This window comes from Anolis carolinensis, chromosome 1 (assembly GCF_035594765.1).
Source record: "Anolis carolinensis isolate JA03-04 chromosome 1, rAnoCar3.1.pri, whole genome shotgun sequence".
Lineage (NCBI taxonomy): Eukaryota > Metazoa > Chordata > Lepidosauria > Squamata > Dactyloidae > Anolis > Anolis carolinensis.
Genome location: NC_085841.1, coordinates 156,858,613 through 156,878,562, shown reverse-complemented (window position 1 = coordinate 156,878,562; position 19,950 = coordinate 156,858,613). Strand labels below are relative to the sequence as shown.

Below are 19,950 nucleotides of genomic sequence, written 5' to 3'. Positions count from 1 at the left end.
AAATCGCGCTCAGCCCTGGAAGCCCAGCAGGTGGATGAATGGATTTGGCAAGGCAGGCTCTCAGGGCGCCTTCACACAGTCCTATATCCCAGAATATCAAGGCAGGAAATCCCACAATATTGTGGGGTTTCCTTCCTTGATAATCAGGATTATAGGGTTGTGTGAAAGGACCCTGAGAAATCCGCCTCGATTTGGGATTACCTCCTGGCTGCCTTTTTAAGACAATATTTCTGAAGCATCAGTCGTCCCTAGTGGAGGCCTCCGGAGGCCCCCTTGTGCCGGCAGGACTGCTGACTTGAAGTTTGGGAAGCTGACCTGAAGATTACCCATTCGAATCCAACCCGGGGAGATCGCGGATGAGCTCCCTCTGTCAGCTCCAGCTCCATGCGGGGACATGAGAGAAACCTCCCACAGGGATGATAAAAACATCAAAACCTCCGGGCGTCCCCTGGGCTACGTCGTCGCAGACGGCCAATTCTCTCACATCAGAAGTGACTTGCAGTTTCTGAAGTTGCTCCTGACATGGAAAAAAAATGCTTCCCTAGTGTATTGAAATGAAGTATTGTATTGAAATGAAGTATTGGGGTGTAAAGGAAGCTACTGGAATGAAGGGCTCTTCCGCACAGACATACAACCCAGAATATCAAGGCAGAAAATCCCACATGAACAGGGTTATAGGAGTCCTCACTACCATATAATCCAGTTCAAAACAGAACATTTGGATTTTATATGACAGTGTAGATCCAGCCTATACTGCCCTATGGCCCTGGATCTGACCCCAGATTATCTTATCTGGCGGTGGAGACTCATATAATCCAGTTCAAGGCAGAAAATCTGAATTATCTGATTTGATAATCTGGATTATATAGCAGTGTAGAAGGGACCTCAGAAAGAAACAACTGCTGGTATAGAAAAGAGAAAAAGAGGGGAAGAAAAAGGGGAATGTGGCAGCACCTTGAAGACTGACTGGTTTTTATTTTAGCAAGAGCTTTCATGGAAATGAGCCCACTGCTTCAGATGCAGTAAGGAGATATATTCAAGCATCATCTTACAAAGCGTAAGTGGAGTCAGATGTGAGAGGCTCCGGGGAGTGCAAACCATGCCCCTCGCTCAAAGGGCACAGCCATATAACCCAGAATATCAAGGCAGATAAACTACAATATCTGCTTTGAAATTGGTTATGTGAGTTCATACTGCCATATAATCCAGTTCAATGTGGATTTTATACAGCTGTGCAGAAGGGGCCTAAGTCCTCCAAGAGTTGGATGAGCTGATATAGACCTTGCAGATCTTTGCAGTGGTCATTTAGTGTTGATGTGTGAATGCAGTAAATCTGTTAAAGAAAATTCACTTTCCCTGGATCCAAAAGCCTCTGTAAAGGTTTCCTTTGTTATAAATGTAATCGCAAGAATTCTTGCATTCATATATGTAGCCTGCCATTGTCTTTGGTCATACCTAATGGAGTTGGATTTGTGAATATAATTAAATCTAACTACCTCTTTTTCTAATCTTCTTTTACTATATCTTGCTTAAGGTTCACAACTTGTGAACCTGTAGTTATGAGTAAGCACCAAGTGATAGAGTTTGGTGGCACTGGCTAGGTCTGCTGTTGCTTCATTGAGGGTGGTATTCTTGAAGGCTTGCAGCCCATCCTGGTGCGGGATGTTAATGCATCCATAATGGCTAGGATGGTGTACTGTAAAAGGTTGTGGGTGGATTGTACTTTCCTCTAACAGTGTAGTTTGCCTCTGAATGGATCACAAGTGCGGTTGATGGGGACGAGAGAGAGAGCCTTCTCCATGGTGGACCCCAGCTCTGGAACTCGCTCCCCAGGGAGATTAGGCAAGCTTTAGGAAGAGCTTGAAAACCTGGCTCTTCACACAGGCCTTTGGATAAGGATCGCCCATCTCCATGATAAATCTTGTATCTGTGACCATTTCCTCATCGGTTGTACTTTTCTTGCTTTTTTAATTTGATATAGCCACAGGGTCCATCCCCATCCCAAGTTGCTCTCTCACGAATTTGCAGCACTTTACCAATTACTACTTGTTTAGAAATTCACTTGGTGCACTTTACCCAGTTCATTTTTATGACTTTTTTCGTGTTTAAATCATGTTTTATTTAGCTTGCTATTTTATCTTTACATGTTAATGTTTAAAATTTTATAATTGTGCATGTTTTTTTCATTTGATGGGTTTTATTTTATTACTGTTTTTACCCGGGCACGATCCCATGTAAGCCGCCCTGAGTCCCTTCAGAGAGATGGAGGCGGGGTATAAAAATAAAGTTATTATTATTATTATTATTATTATTATTATTATTATTATTATTATTATTAAGAATATAGTTGTGGTTACTGTGACTTAGAGCTGAGTAGACATGTACAGGCCGTCCCTGAGTTACAGACATCTGACATACAAACAAATCTAAATGATGGAGTTAGGTGGATGGAATCGTGAATAAGGCAGGCAGGAAATTATTCAATAAGGGAAGAAAAATTGGACGGCTCTAAAAGGATCTCCCAACAGGACATCAGATGGCATTTGTTATGATACTTGATGCTAAATGACCTTTCACTCATCTTCTAAGGAGAAATAAAATTCCTATAAAAATCCCTTGAGTTACATTCATCCATTCTCAGTAATCTGGTGTCACTTTCTGGGAGTTGTTGTTTTACAAGGTCTTTAGCCTTCTCTGCCAAAGAGTTTTGGGTGCCTCACCAAATTATAGCTCCCAGGATTCCATAGTATTGAGCCATAGCAGTTAAAGTGGTGTCAATCTGCATTGATTCGGTGTACATTCATCCCCGTGGCCCCTTCTACACAGCTGAATAAAATCCAATATGATCTGCTTTGAACTAGAATATATGGCAGTGTGGATTCAGATAATCCAGTTCAAAGCAGATATTCTGGGATATAGGACTTTTTGGAAGGGCCCTGTGGCTCCTTCATACAGTTGACAAGCACTAGCCCAGTTCCTTCTGCTGTGGATATTTACTCCAAGTTAAATAGCCTGCAAACCTGTTTCCATTACACATGTATATACAGTAGAGTCTCACTTATCCAACGTAAACGGGCCGGCAGAACGTTGGATAAGCGAATATGTTGGATAATAAGGAGAGGTTAAGGAAAAGCCTATTAAACATCAAATTAGGTTATGATTTTACAAATTAAACACCAAAACATTATGTTAGACAACAAATTTGACAGAAAAAGTAGTTCAATACACAGTAATGCTATGTAGTAATTACTGTATTTACGAATTTAGCACCAAAATATCATGATATATTGAAAACATTGACTACAAAAAAGCGTTGGATAATCCAGAACGTTGGATAAGCGAGACTCTACTGTAATTAATTACAGTTGGTGACTGTATTTAAAAATGTTGCCATCTTCACGATATTTTGGAATATCAATTCCTTGTTAGTGTTATCAAACAAGTCATCAAAGGACAAGATGAGATGGAGAAGCCAATGTGTCTAGCAATGAGCAAGGTGAGGCAGAGAGCTGGGAAGGGAGATGAATTAGTAGCATTGGGAAGCTCCCTGCGAATGGAGTAGAACAGTTCACTGTTCCCAGCAGCTTTTATTGTGAAGTGAAATGGCCAGATTACTCTACCAGCCATGCAAAGAAGAAAATAGTTATCTTTTGCAAAACAAACAAGCCCAAAACAAAACTTCTCAAATCTCCTACCACAACTTTGACAATGAATGGTGTTAACAAGTGCAAAAGCAATTTGTTCACCACACATAGCGAGCTGTAGCAACACCATGGTGCATTGGTTCTCAAACTGTGCTCCTCCAGATGTTTTGGACTTCAGCTCCCACAATTCTTAACAGCTGGTAAGCTGGCTGGGATTTCTGAGAGTTGAAGTCCCAAACACCTGGAGGAGCACAGTTTGAGAAACACTGCATAAAGCCAGGGCATTTCAAATCTTTGAGGTCCCTTCCATACAGCTAAATAAAATCCTATACTATTTGCTTTGAACTGGGATATATGGCAGTATGGACTCAGATAACCCAGTTCAAAGCAGATATTGTGGGATTTTCTGCCTTGATAGTTTGCATTATATGGCTGGGTGGAAGGGCCCTGAGGAACATGTGAAAGTACTTTGGACTGCTCAAGGGTTAAGAGGGAACCAGTTTTCTGTGAGTATGCAGTTTGTTGATTTAAAGCTCTTGGTAAATGATTGTTAGAAATCTGTCATGTGTAACAATATCTTCAGAGATCATGCCACAGGCATTGCTTATACTTAAGTACTGTATATATCTGTTGCCAGTGCCAACTTGATTCCAATCCCTAGAAGTACAGCAAATTTAACCAGATGTCCATTATGGAAAATGTGGAATATAACAATATAGATGAAAACATAGAGAATACGAGAGTGTATGAAATTCCATATCTGGAGGAAGAAGAAGAAAGAGGACATCGACAACAACAACAAATTTATGATATTAGTGATGATCAGAAGCCTTTTTCTCATACTGCCATACTTGGTAGCATAGATATGAGATATCAAGACAGCCCAGAAAACAGTCAAACAAATTCTTTGTCCTCTCGGTATGAGTATGATGGGGATGAAGAAACTGATTCTTCTGAACAAGATACTCCAGAAGACCAGCAAAGCCAGGGGGAGAGAGAACTGCCGAGGCCAAGTCGGTCTGCTGAGCAGATAGAAATAATGCCATTGGCATTGTCTTCAACTGATTTCTTTCTGAAAAAGATCCAGGGTAATACCAAGAACTTTCAGAATACGATCAGATTCCCTTGCAACAGTAATCCGGAAGAAAACAACAATGCTCAAGAAGAGGCTCGTCAGATTTTTCTCTTTGTTAAGGTAAGTGCTAATAATATACAGAACTGGGTGGATCACATATAGCATAGTTTCCCACATGGGATGGGGAGAAAAATATCTGGACTTATAGACTGTGTACTTGTATTTTTAGTGTTCTACTGAGGCCCCACCCAAACAGCTGAATAAAATCCCACATTGTCCACTTTGAAATGGGATATATGGCAGTGTAGACTCAGATAACCCAGTTCAAAGCAGATATTGTGGGTAATTCTGTCTTGATATTCTGGGCTATATGGCTGTGTGGAAGGGCCCTGAGGAATAGTTTTCCTGTGGCTTTCTCTGGAAGTCCAAAGCCTGCATATTGCTATAGCAAATTAGTGCAATAAGGAATATCACTTTGGCTCCTCCTCCATGGATGATGGGTGATCACTTGTAGATACTTGACAGTGGATCTGTATACATGGGAAAGGGATCTAGTAGTCTTGGTGGAGTACAAGCTGAACATGAGTCAAAAGTGTGATGTAGTACCTACAAAACCCAATGTGATTCTAGACTGCCTCAATAGGAGTATAGTGTCGAGATCGAGGGAAGCCTAGTCCCACTCTATTCAGACCTCACCTGGAATAACACTGTGTCCAGTTCTGGGCACCACAATTCAAGTATATTGACAATCTGGAATGTGTGGAGAGAAGGGCAACCAAATGATCAAAGATTTGGGTGAGTTTGTTTTCTGCTGCTCTGTATACTAGGACATAGAGCAATAGATTCAAATTGCAGGAAAAAGATCTCACCTAAACATTAAGAAGATCTTCCTGATGGCAAGAACTCTTTGGCAGTGGAATATGCTGCTGCCTCGGGTTGTGGTGGAGCCTCCTTTTCCGGAGGATTTTAAGCAGAGGCTGAATGGCTATCTGTTGGGAGTGCTTTGATTGTGTGTTCCTGCATGGCAGAATGGCGTTGGACTGCATGGACCTTGTGGTTTCTTCCAAATCTGATTCTATAATTCTTCGAGTACCTTCTAATTTAGAGGAAATGGGGTAGAGTGCTATCAGCACATTGACAAGACCAATTTGGGCGTCACATGCAAAAATGCAATGTAAATTACTAGTAAAACAAAGATACTATCTATGTAAATTAATAAAATGCTGGTAAAGGCTTGACACTTCCCTTTCCATAGTAATTAGAGGTAGTAATGCGACACGAGAGACTTTTCTGTGCTTTTAACAGTTGTGCAGGGAAAGAATTTCAATAAGAGCTATTGGATGAAAAAACTTCATTCAGCTGAAATCCCTTATCCAGTGTTCAATACTGATTCATTGCCTTGTATTACGTTTTATTATAATAATGAAATATGAAACTGCTCTGTGAATTGAATGTAAGATCTTCTAAATTTAATAAAGCTTGTTAAACTAATCAAGTAAAATACCTTTCAGATAATTGCAGGCATGGCAGGTACAGTATATCACATGTTAATTTTATTGTTTTGTATTGTATGAGTTACCTTTTGATAGCTGATGGAAGTGCTAAGGACAATAGTAAAAAAGAAACAGTAATCTTAGGCCCCTTTCACTCAGCTGAATAAAATCCCACATCTGCTTTGAACTGGAATATATGGCAGTGTGTACTCAGTTAACCCAGTTCAAAGCAGATACTGTGGTATTTTCTGCCTTGATATTTTGCCTGTGAGGAAGGGCCCTTAGAATGCTAGGATTCAGGTGCACAATTCTGCCCTCTAATGAACCTTAGCATTTTTATTTACAGTTCATGGCTGTTCTGAGCTCTTTATCTTACTGATGATCTTATCGGTAATGACTGTAAATTTGTTTAATTGCTTACTTAGTTTGTATACAGTAGGCACTTGGCATCCACTGGGTTATATGGCTGTGAAGAAGGCCTCTTAGAATGCTAGGATTCAGGTGCACAATTCTGCCCTCTAATGAACCTTAGCAATTTTATCTACAGTTCATGGCTGTTCTGAGCTCTTTATCTTATTCATGATTTTATTTGTAATGACTGGCAATTTGTTAATTGCTTACTGAGTTAGTACATAGTAGGCACTTGGCATCCACTGGGGTGTAATTACAGGATCTCCTGTGGATGTTAAAATCACATTGTATGCAACAGTCTAATAAAATGGCAAAATCAAGGTTTGCTTTTTTTCTTTTATTTAAAAAATCAAACTAGATACAGAATCTAGGGATGTGGAGGGCTGACTATATTGAAAATTATGTTTATCACACAGCCTCCCTACAGTCAGAATGGATAAGAACGTAATACAACTTCGCCACACAATCCTATGCGTACTTATTACTTATTACTTACTTAGGCGATCCTTTGTAGTTCGAGGATGATGGTCTTCCATCTGTGGGGTCTTGGGGGTGGGTTCTTAGGTGGCTGAAGAGACCTATTCTTGATCTGCATGTTCTACCGCAGTGAGGATATTGGTTTCCAGATGGAAGGTGGTCCCGGTCAGGGTTGGCTTGACATGTTTTTCTCTTGACACATTTCTCCCTTTCACCCTCCATTCGTGCCTCTTTGAACTCCGCAGCACTGCTGGTCACAGCTGACCTCCAATTAGAGCGCTCAAGGGCCAGGGCTTCCCAGTTCTCAGTGTCTATGCCACAGTTTTTAAGGTTGGCTTTAAGCCCATCTTTGAATCTCTTTTCCTGCCCACCAACATTACGTTTCCCGTTCTTGAGTTCGGAGTACAGCAACTGCTTTGGGAGACAGTGATCGGGCATTCGGACGATGTGGCCAGTCCAGCGGAGTTGATGGTGTAGGAGCATCGCTTCAATACCGGTGGTCTTTGCTTCCTCAAGAACGCTGACATTGGTCCACCTGTCTTCCCAAGGGATTTGCAGGATTTTTTGGAGGCAACACTGATGGAAACGCTCTAGGTGTCGCACCTCAGGCTAAGTTCACCTTGCTATAGATACCCAGTCAGACACACAAGTAGTCTTTTGAGGTTTTTATTAAGCAAAGCAGAATATAAATCAAGCAAGCAATCAAAAGGTAATTCAAAGTTGTAGTGAAAGAGTCAATAGGTCCAATAGATGCACAAAGTATCTAAATGTCTAATAATCCAAAAAGGCTAGGTCCATAGGTTCAAACAGCATGGCAAGATCGATAATCCATAAGGCAAAGAATTAGTCCATAGAGTCCAAAGAACAAGGTCCAAGAATCTAAGATAATCCACAAGGCAAGGTATTAGTCCATAGAGTCCGGAGAACAAGGCCCAAGGATCCAAGAACGCTGGCAAGGTAAAACATCCACACAGATGAAGCGATGAATTGCTCTGACAAAGAATAATCTGTGAAAGCATACTTCAATAACAACTCAGGAATGCATTTCTCTTCCCACAGCTAGACTCTCGTTTGCGTGCTAAACGCTCACTTCTACGGACCTGGGAACCCATCCAAGACAAACGGTCCTCTCTAGATAACTCATTACTTGTATTACCGTTATCTTGCACCTGGTCAGGAGCTAAACCGTCACCCTCAGCCTTATTCCAAGGCTGAAGTTTCTCCCTCATCATTTCTCAAGAGAAGAATGTCAGCCTGACCGTTATTTGTTTCTCCTGGAATCAGCAGTTCATCCTGCTCAAACTGAAACTGCATCTCTGAGCTGACTTCAGCCTCAGACTGCTGATCTTGAATCCCAAAACCAGAATCCCCTTCATCTTCATCCTGAATCTGGCCAGCCTGTGGCTGGGATACAACACTAGGAGTTGAGTGTGACGTCTGTAGACCGTCCACGTTTCGTAGGCGTTGGGAGGACAATGGCTTTATAAACAAGCACCTTGGTCTCTCGACGGATGTCCCGATCATCAAACACTCTCTGCTTCATTCGGAAAAATGCTGCACTCGCAGAGCTCAGGCGGTGTTGTATTCCAGTGTCGATGTTGACTTTTGTGAAGAAGTGGCTGCCAAGGTGGCGGAAATGGTCAACATTTTCTAATGTGACACCATTAAGTTGTATTCCTGGCATTGCAGAGGGATTAGCTGGTGCCTGTTGGAAGAGCACTTTGGTTTTTTCAATGTTCAATGAGAGGCCAAGCTTCTTGTATGCTTCTGTGAAGGTGTTTAGAGTGGCTTGTAGGTCTTCTTCTGAGTGTGCACAGACTACGTTGTCATCGGCATATTGGAGTTCTGTAATGTTGTGGTGATCTTGGTTTTGGCTTTCAGTCTGCTGAGGTTAAATAGCTTGCTATTGGTCTGAGAGATGATTTCCACTCCGGTGGGAAGCTTCCCATCAACAAGGTGAAGTATCCTAGTGATGATGATGGAAAATAAGGTGGGGGCAATAACACATCCCTGCTCGACACCTGATTCCACCTTAAATGGGTCACTTTGGGAGCCGTTGCTTTCCAAGACCATTGCCATCATGTCATCATGGAGGAGCCGCAGGATGTTCACAAATTTGTCAGGGCACCCGATTTTTTGGAGGATGGTCCAGAGAGCGCTGCGATTCACTGTGTCAAATGCCTTTGCAAGGTCAATGAATGCCATGTACAGAGGTTGGTTTTGTTCCCTGCATTTTTCTTGGAGCTGTCGAGCAGTGAATATTATGTCCACTGTTCCTCTGGAGGGACGGAAGCCATTCTGGGATTCTGGGAGGGTGTCTTCTGAGACAAGAAAAAGGCGGTTTGTAAGGATTCTTGCGAGAATTTTCCCGGCGGAGGTTAGAAGGGAGATACCGCGATAGTTCCCGCAGTGTGTTCTCTCCCCTTTCTTGAAAAGGGTGATGATGGTGGCATCCTTGAAGTCTGCTGGGATTTTCTCAGTCACCCACACTTTTTCAATGAGCTGGATGAGTTGTTGTATCAGCTCAGGTCCACCCTCTTTTACTTTTATGTATGACCCTCTACATTGTATGGGTCTTTCTCCTACATATCCTTGCCTGGTAATAGATCTAAGGGCCCTTCCATGCAGCCATATAACCCAGAATATCAAGGCAGAAAATTCCACAATATCTGCTTTGAACTGGGTTATCTGAGTCCACACTGCCATATATCCCAGTTCAAAGCAGATAATGTGGGATTTTAATCAACCGTGAAGAAGGGGCCTAAGAGAAGTGAATGGGACATATTTCAGAATAGCATAGCTAAGATGATACTGTAAAATATTTGAATTTAATTAGTTTTTATATTTATATTTTAATGCACTTACATTATTTTAATTTGCATTGTGTCATGTTATTAGCTGTCTTGAGTCTCTCAGGAGAATAACTAAGTAAATAAATAAACAAAATCACAAACCAGTCTGAATGCATTTGCTGCTTTTGTTTTCAGCAGTTTAGACTTAGACCACAATATAATCTTGTGCTTGGTTACACCTGTTTACTGTGCAAACTACAATAAAGAAACTACAAAGCTCATAAATAGTTTTTGGATGCCCATAACAAGTCTTTGCTTGCTGGAAGTAAACGAAGATTATCATAGAGAGTACTTTATACACAAAGTGAAGTGTTTCTCAAGCCACTGCCTTTATTTATGGCTCAAATTCTTGTTCATCATTTTAATTTTTTAAAATGCATAATGAAAATAAATTGAGCCATGTTATTAAGTAAAATTGACAGTATGTAAATTTCAGTCACAAAATTGTGTCTTAAGAGAGTTTGTCAATGGGAAGCAGAGATTTATTTTCAATGGCCAGAGAGGATGTCAGTGGAGAAAGCATCCCAAAGTGCTGACATAACACAACCGAAAATACAGAGCATTTTAATTTTACTTCGCAGCTGTCCCTAAAGCCTATCTAACTTAACAGGTCAATCTTTCCTCCCAGTTACAGCCCCCCTTTTCAGCATGCCATTCACTTTTCTTGATTGAATGCAAAAGAAAAGGGACTCAAGTCCTGTCTATATATTTGGGTTGATCCTACCTCCTGGTTTGTGCCTTATTTACCTTGTTTTCCTGTTCCTGGTTGAGCATGCTGCACACACATCCCAGTTTTGATTTAAAAACCCTATTATTTGTATTGGGAAATGAATGGCCCATTTATTGTAGTAAATAGCCCCGTGACACTCCCAGGCCATCTCCTCGGAGATTATTTTCATCTTTAAAAAGGAAATGACAAATGTGTTTTTAAAAAACTCCTTTTTTTTAATTTGATCAGTTTGGCAGGAAAAATAGAAACAGTTTGTCTAAAGCGAGCTTTCCAAACATTTCATAGTGTCATTAATGCAAATAATTGAAATGATGTTTCTTTTGTTGAAATGCCATTATGGTGTGATGCATATTCCCCACTATTTGTGTGGCTGTTCCATGCACCAAATTAATTCACCCACATTGTCTATGAATTTCCTATAGTGGGTTTCTTATGTTTTCTATGTGTTGAGTGGTGAATTGTATTGTTAAATATTTAACTGTTTGGAGTTGAGATTAGTATAAAAAATCAACTGACTAGAATAAATATTTTTGAAACAACTTGGTTGCATAATTCATTTTAAATTGCCATGAAGCCCTCTGCAAATACAATAACATACTAATTACACTGGCAAACTTAGTGGAAACTTTAGCACAGAAGTATCAAGGTGTGGCATTAAAAATGAATAAGAGTAGATCTCTAAGGAAAACAAGTGAGTGATACAAGGTCAGCAGGCAGGATATTATTCATTTATAGACAGTAGCTAGCACAATGCCAGGTAAACTGTAGCCCAGGGAAGGGTTAGAGGTCAATAACAAAAAATACTTCAACAATTTCTACCTCAGAGAGAAAATATTTTAAAATGCTTTTAAGATACTTTTTAAAAGAAAGATATTTTGGATCTCAAGTAACGTTTCATAAACAGAAATGGATTTAGAGGAGACAAGCATCTGAATTTGAAATCAAAGTATCTAGAAAAGTATCGGTCGCTCAGTTGTTGAAATAAGGTTAGAAGCAATCCTTTATCCAATTAGAATACACTATATACACATGTATGTGAGTATACAAATGCAATGCATTTAAGAACCTAAAAACAAAACCTGCAACAAAATCTATCTGTTCACAGTTCTAGCTAACCAATCTTGCTTTCTTCTTCATTCTCCCTCTGCTGTTCCCAAATCTTCTGTCCCCTTGCAACAGTCTTTGGGAGGCCCCTCCATGATCTATGGTTTCCCTGATTTTCTGTGGATTCAACCCAGATCTCTACATGAGAAGGGACTACTCTGTCTTCCCAGGACTATCCTTTTAAATTAGAGGCTTTCTGCTGAGCTACTTGGAGCATGAACATTAAAATAGTAAAATAAATCCTTCCACTTTCTCCCTCTGGAAGATTTTTTTTTTTGGGGGGGGGAGGGGGGTCTTTCCCCATTGGTATGTCTTGGATTTTTGTCCTTTGGTCTATTTCCTCATGGCTTCCCACAATTGGAACAAGGTTTGTTTATCAGATGAGCAGGGAGCCCTAGGACTCCAACTTCCCCCATATTGTCCAACTGTCCAATATCCCTTCCTTGGCTATAATAGGCTGCCCTCCTTAAGAGAAGAGAAGCACTGTGAAATCTCTTTGCTCCGAGCTCAGCCACTCTCCTTTCAGAATGTAAGAACTTCTCAATCTGAAGGCACAGGCAGTCCATGAGTTACAAACATTAGCCCCCAGTGGTTCATTGGGTTAAACCCTTGTGCTGGCAAGGACTGCTGACCGACAGGTTGCAGTTCAAATCTGGGGAGAGTGGGTGAGCTCCCTCTGTCAGCTCCAGCTCCCCATGTGGGGACATGAGAGAAGCCTTCCACAAGGATGGTAAAACATCAAACATCTGGGCGTCCCCTGACCACATCCTTGCAGATGGCCAAGTCTCTCACACCAGAAGTGACTTGCAACTTCTCAAGTCACTCCTGACTCCCTCGCCCCTCTCTGTGCAAGGGCTAGTCAAACTCCAAGCCAAAAAAAACCCCATAATTAATTTGCTCTGGAAAGATAACTATCAAAATTCTGTTTAAAGACCCCCAAAGATGAATCAGCCACCCTGCAAGGCAATCTTTTAAGCAACTCTTACAGTACAGAAGTTGTCAGAGGTTTTCATGGCTGGAATCCCTGGGTTGCTGTGTGTTTTTCGGGCTGTACAGCCATGTTCCAGTAGCAACCCAGCAGAGAAGTTCTTTCTAATGCTTAAGTGGAATCTCTTCTGATTTTTTTCTGTTGGTTCATGTTTTAGTCTGAGGAGTAGCAGAAAACAAACTCTTTTCATTTTCTACATGACATCCCTTTTGGTATTTAATGCAGCTTCAAACTGGTTAGTGTAGGCTCATATAATGTAGTTTAACTGTTAATTAGTCTACATATAATATAGTATAGTAGGAGCCTCAGTCTTCTTTTCTCCAAGCTAACTATACTCAGTTCCCGAAGCAATTTCTCATAAGGCTTGGCTTCCAGACCTTGGATATTGCCTGGCTGACAGCAGGGAAAGGGGAAAAGGGAAGGATGAAATTCAGGCCCATCTTGATGCCTTTGGAAGCAGCAAGGCAGTCTCTTCTGCCTCTCACACTTTCTTCCTTGCTTGTGGCAGGAGTATTGATCTGAGAAGAGGTAGCAGCCTCTCAACACCCCTACCATAAGAAGGGAGGGATGTGCAAATTTGAGACTGACTTTGCCACTTAAGAACAGTTTAGAAACTGGGGAGATTTGCTTGGGATCACTCTCTCTTTTCCTGTCTCTGTACTTATTGCCTTTCATTTTGTTCCACTCATTTTCACTCTTGAAAAGAAAAGAATCTGCTTTGGATCAATTCAATCAAGGGGCTATATTGTTTTCTTTTATGGGAGCTGAAGTGTTGTGGACACTGAGGAGCATAATAGCCAATCTGAATATTAAATCTCTCCCTTCAGAGGCCCCTTCCACACAGCTGAATTAAATCCATATCACCTGCTTTGAACTGGAATATATGGTAACGTGGACTCAGATAACCCAGTTCAAAACAGATATTGTGGGATTTTCAGCCTTGATATTCTGGGTTATATGACTGTGTGGAAGGGCCCTGAGATGGCTTTGGACCAGGACGAAGCTGCCAGTCAGCCTGGCCCTGATGACTAGAGTCTTGGTGCCACCTACTGACCATGGCAACAGAGTGCAGTTTGCCAATTTCTGGGAATCACTGCAGATTTTATCCAGAGCAATTTAATGTATTAGCAGAGCTTGATGGGCAGATGTAAGTCAGGGAATTACACCACTTTGAACCCCTTCCCCAGCAAATGTGAGTGAATGAAATAAAGAAATATGAGCTGTATAAGGTCCTGAGAAAGATTCAAATAGTCCTCCCTGGGTGCCTGACGCCAAAATGAGTTCCAGTCTACATCCATTCATCGCTGTTTGCTGGGCCTGACACAACATTGCTAGCAGGGCAGAAGAGACTCCAGCGAGCAACCAGCAGGTGCTGCAGTACATGACAGGCTCTAGGTGACATGCCAGAGCCATGGACAGTCAAAAGAGTGGAGACTGAGGGAATCGTCATTACTGTCACATAGAAAGAGAAGACATTGGGGGACATGAAAAAGCAGCTCCTTGAAGCCAGGCAGATTACTGACCTGCTTTTGGTCTGCTCAGAAGCTTGCACCTGAGGCCCATATTCTATGCCTAACTCTCCTGGCTCAACGATCTGCGGTGATACTTGGCAATGTGTGTGAAGAGGTCCCAAGTTTCCCTAGGGAAGAGGAGGGGAAGCAACACATCCACACATTTTTACAAGTCTAGGTCTCTTTGTCTTTGCCTTGTAGCATCCCAAATTTTTATAACATCTCACCTGGAAGCATCTTGAAGCTTTCACTCTTCTCTCTAAATTGGTCATCCTAACTGGACAATTTTCTCTTGTGATCCTCCATGATGCAGCCCCCCCCCCCCCAGTAAATGTAACTTAAAACCAGCATATATTAGCCTGACGAAGACTCTATGTCCATCGGCTGCTTTTCCACCTTGTAAAACCCAGGTAGACTCATTCTAAGAACCTGTGCATTTTTAGACCAATCTGGAAGAGTCCTTGGTGAGCCTTTGACTTTTCTATTACCTTATTTAATGAGATGGAAAGAATCTGAACTTTGACAGCTATTGTGTTTAGAAAATAAGGGTTAGTGTCATGGCAAAGTTCTTAGCAAAAAATCCTTGATTTGAATAAGGTTCATTCCTCTCCATGGTTTTGCATATCCTATCTCACATGGGTTGTACTATAGTGTTTATTTTCCATGCCAAACCAGTGTTTGGAGACACTTACAACCCCCTTCATACTGTCCTCCAGCCTTCCTTCCAGCATGGTTTCACCATGGCAGTCTCCTTTCAGCTGCAGAAGATCACAGTGAAGCACTTGGAGATGCAGGACATGATTCTTTCCCAGCATTGTGTACGGTTAATCCCAGATGACCACCTTCCTTTAAAAAGGCCTATTGGAAGGAGCAAGTGTGGCCATGCTTGGTGAGAAGCTGGGGAAAGGCAGCTTGTCTTTTTGGTCTCTGTCTTCCCTAGTGTTTCTGCCTCATAGGAGATGTGGAGCTTCAGAACCAAATCCTTTGTGAGCCACATGGTCTTCTACCATATATAACAAGTCACCAAAGCCTGGATGAGGGAAGGAGACAGAGCTCTTGTTTTCCCTTTTGCAATGGGCTGCTAGTCCGACTTGCTTTGTTTTTCCCATTGTTTTGTTTGTGTCTTTTTCCATTGACCTTCCCCATCCCCGCTCCCCATGGTGAAATAGCTGCATAAGCAGTACATACTACAGTCTAGGAACTCATAGACAGTGCATTCCATGCTTTTATTTGATGGTGTTCTTGGGAGGGCGGAATTTAAAACAGCAATTTAAATGTTTAAATCTGGTATTTGTCATATTTATCCATAACTTTGATAAGTTGTTCAACTCATGTATCCATGGGCCGAACAACCTGTAGCTCTGTAGATGCTTATGGCTTAAGCACCTTTTAACTCAAGCAAGCAGAGCAAATATTGAGGGATCATGGGAGTTTCAGTTCAATGTTTTGGTGTTCAGCTCCCACAATTCTTAACAGCCGGTAAGCTAGCTGGGATTCCTGGGAGCTGGAATCGAAAACACCTGGAGCAGCACAGTTTGAGATACACAGATCTAGAGGGCCACCAGTTGTCTACTTTGATTTAGATCAGTGGTTCTCAACCTGGGGTCCCCAGATGTTTATGGCCTACAACTCTCAGAAATCCCAGCCAGTTTACCAGCTGTTAGGATTTCTAGGAATTGAAGGCCAAAAACATCTGGGGACCCCAGTTGAGAACCACTGATTTAGATTATAAGAATCAGATTAGTCCTAATTGCACCTGGGTGTTAAAACAAGCCAACTGATCTGCAACAAAAGGCTAATAAAGCACTGTACTTGGGTATGAGTTAGAACCATTCAAATAATCATTTTCTTTATTGTATCTGCCCTGAGTCCCCTTGAGGAGATATGGCGGAATACAAATTTTTATTATTATTATTATTATTATTATTATTATTGTCACACGTGTCAAACTCAAGGCCTGTGGGCCAAATCTGGCCAGCTATGTCATTTTATGTGGCCCTCCAGGTGTTGAACTGCAACTCCTGTCTTCCTCATCATTAGACATTATGACTAGAGCTAATGGGACTTGGGATACAGCAACATCTAGAAGGCTGCAGTTTGTTCTATTCGGTCAGGATAGTGGGGTTTGAATTTAGATACAAAGTCTGCGGGTATTATGTCTGACTTTAAAATGTCCTTTTACCTTTTCCCAAATCTCAGAGCCACAGTGCTGTTGGGTTGCAATTCACATTATCCCCAGTACGCATGGTGGGTAATCAAAAGTGATGGGAGTTTTCACTCAATAATGTCTGGGGATTCAAACTGGGTAAAAACGAAAGAGCACTGATCACTACGTAAAAAGGTTATAGATATCTCTCTGTATTCACAGATTCTACTTCCATGGATTCAGTGACCCTTTGAAGGCAACCACAATGCTGATGTAGATAAAAATAAGTTTGACACTTGTTTCTGTTGTAACAAGATGAAACCTTATTTGACTTAGAAGTGTTGATGGGAGTCAGTGTGAGGTCCCTTCCACACAGCTTTATATCCCAGAATAGCAAAAGCAAAAACTTGGTTATATGGCTCGGGCCCTACCTATCTCAGTGATTGCATCTCCTCCTATGAGCCAGTGCGGACCTTGAGATCATCCGGGGAGGCTCTTCTCGTGCTCCCACCACCGTCTCAAGTGCGGCTGGTGGGGACGAGGGGACGAGCCTTCTCGGGAGTGGCCCCCTGGCTCTGGAATGCACTGCCAAAAGAGATCAGGCAATCCCCTACATTATCCAATTTCCGTAAGGAACTGAAGACCTGGTGGTGTCGGCAGGTTTTTGAGTAATTACATTGGAATACCACCGATTTCTGGGCCTGAATATATTGCACAAGATTTATCTAGCCTAAAATGATACATTTTAATATATTGGGTTTATGGTTCCCATCCCCTTGATCACGTGGTGTAAGTGTTATTTATTGTTATATTGTTTTACTTTGCTTAATAATGTGTTATTATGTTGCTATGTAATGTATGTATTGTGTTTATGATTGGAAACTGCCCTGAATCCCATCCGGGAGATAGTTTTATTAATAAAATAAAGTGTATTATTATTATTATTATTATTATTATTATTATTATTATTATTATTATTATTATTGTGTTGTCGAAGGCTTTCATGGCCGGGATCACAGGGTTGTTGTATGTCTTTTGGGCTGTGTGGCCATGTTCCAGAAGTATTCTCTCCTGACGTTTCGCCCACATCTATGGCAGGCATCCTCAGAGGTTGTGAGGTATGGATAAACTAAGTAAGGAAAGGAAAGAATATATATCTGTGGAGAGTCCAGGGTGTGGCAAGAGTCCTTTGTCACTGGGAGCCAGCATTAATGTTTCAGTTAATCACCCTAATTAGCATTGGAAATGTTTTGTCTCATGCCTGGGGGCATCCTTTGTTCAGTCAAGCCCTCAGAGTTTTGGTTCCCATCTACTGTTTTGATTTTGGAGTTTTGTAATACTGGTAGCCAGATTTTGTTCATTTTCATGGTTTCTTCCTTTCTGTTGAAATTGTCCACATGCTTGTGGATTTCAATGGCTTCTCTGTGTAGTCTGACATGATAGTTGTTGGAATGGTCCAGCATTTTGGTGTTCTCAAATAATATCCTATTATTATTATTATTATTATTATTATTATTATTATTATTATTATCATCATCATCATCATCATCATCATTAGGCTGTGTGGAAGGGACCTTAGCAATCCACAATACTCCATAGATTTTGCAAGGATCATGTTCTTCAGAGTTAGACTCACTTTTGTCCAAACACTTAGAAGATTACACAGCCTAATGCCCAAAACTGCAAGGCTGGAACTTCCAAAAGATGGCAGCTGGAGTCATTATATGCAGTTGTTGCAAGGAGGAGAGGTAATAATGTGTATTAATTGCATCATTCATCAAATGAACTGGGAGGTCTTTGCCACACCAGTGAAAATTGTTTGCTTTTACAGTTTGTAGTGAAAGTGAATTAGGCAAAAGAAAGTTATCCCCAAGGTGAACTCACTTCACGTGAACTGCACATTAAGGGTAATTTAAATTGACAACCTGAGCATTTCTTTTAACAGAGCAAGATAATCTTTTATCAACAGCACGTGGAGATATGGTGAGCTTTTCATGCAGCAAGCAGATAGCAGAATAATAAAACTGGATGCACCTTGGAGGAGGTCCCCAAGTCCAGTGTTAGTTGCCTGGACTGGTGATGATAACTGTGAGTTTCCAGGAAAGATGGAAAGGAAAAGAAAAGGAAATAATTATAGTCAGTGGGTACAAATATGGTGGCAATCCAGGCAGTTAGGAAGAAAAATATTGCTCCTCTCTCCCAGTCAAGTAGTCCAGCCCTTGGCTCTGAACGAAGACCCCAAGACAAGCCTAGAGCTTTGTAAACCAGTCAATAAGTTGCATTAGATCTGAGTATAAAACTGATCCTCATATCCAATGCCTACCTTCACAAATCCCTATTTTCCTAGAAATCATATTCTCCAAACACCAATAAAATAGTCTGTATCATAAAATAACAGAGAATGCCAAAAAGGAGCTTTTGCCTTTTCTGAAGCTTTGGCATTTGTGTCTGCCAGCTTTCTTTGAGTGCCCAGGACATGATGGTTAGCTTCATGCAGCTTGGAAGTCACTGCCTGAATGTTTGTGATATAAGGGTTCCAGAGGTTAATGTGGTTGTTGGCTAGGTGTTGTTCCTTTTTAAGAAGCTGGGCTATTATTCAGTTGTGTGCTTAGCCTCACCCTCACCTTCTCAGGATTCAACTTTGCTGTGACATGCTGCTTCATTCAAGCCTATGAAACTTGATCAGACCTTAAAGATGCCACACAATGAAGATTTCCTGCACAGAATGTGATGACTCAATTTCTAGAGCGGCCTTCCTGTTTTATTAATGGGTTGGCATGATCATATTCAGTTGTATTCTCCCTAAAGGAAAAAAAAACCTATAATGATTCTTCCTATGAAAGCCTTGCAGAGATAGCCCTAATATTCATTTATATTGTGTAATTCTAAACCATTAATTCTGAAATGATAAATTAACAAACTGAGCATTCTACGTAGCTATAATGTTATAGTAAAAAAAGACTGCACCATTATTTTGATTCCTAGTAATTTATTATTAAAGATTTCATCAAAACACTAACTGTGATAATATAGTTGTAACAAAAGCTGCTTTGCTGATATTCTTCTATGTCAGTTCTTGGGACACTTTATAACCACTTGCATCGTTTAAGTTTGGGAATAGCTGTGATTCAATCTGGGTTGAAATCCATAGTAGACTAAATGCCTATGTTTTACTAGCAAAAAATTGGCAGATCGGCTAACCAAAGACTAAAATTACATCTTGCCTCCTTCATTCTCAAAGCACTGAACATTTTCCAGAAAGCCTTTGGCTTTCCAAAAATCTGACGTATTCAATACTGTGCTTTACAGGAATGCACTTTGTTGTTCAGATTAACCAACCGAGGGAGGAACTTGCCAGCACATTAAAACAATCTAAGTCAGCCCTACTGTTAAATTAAAAATTTTTAAAAAAATATCTTGTCATTTGAACATTATACAGTCCCCCACAAGCATCTTGCCCTGTGCACTTTTGTTAGAATGAAGCTTTGTTAGAAAAGGTACCAGAGAAGCACTAAAAGG

At 41.0% G+C, this 19,950-nt stretch overlaps 1 protein-coding gene across 2 annotated transcripts in view; it reads left to right on the top strand.

Moving 5' to 3' along the window:
• Positions 1-3,811: 3,811 nt before the first annotated feature.
• Positions 3,812-19,950, top strand: part of clic5 (chloride intracellular channel 5) — a 65,742-nt gene continuing 49,603 nt past the window's right edge. Inside the window, exon 1 of one of the 2 annotated variants that reach the window (XM_062957148.1) lies at positions 3,812-4,839. In XM_062957148.1, the coding sequence (XP_062813218.1) occupies positions 4,327-4,839 (513 nt within the window). In that variant the 5' untranslated portion in view covers positions 3,812-4,326. The remainder of the gene's footprint in view (positions 4,840-19,950) is intronic. The other variant, XM_062957150.1, reaches the window with a different exon arrangement.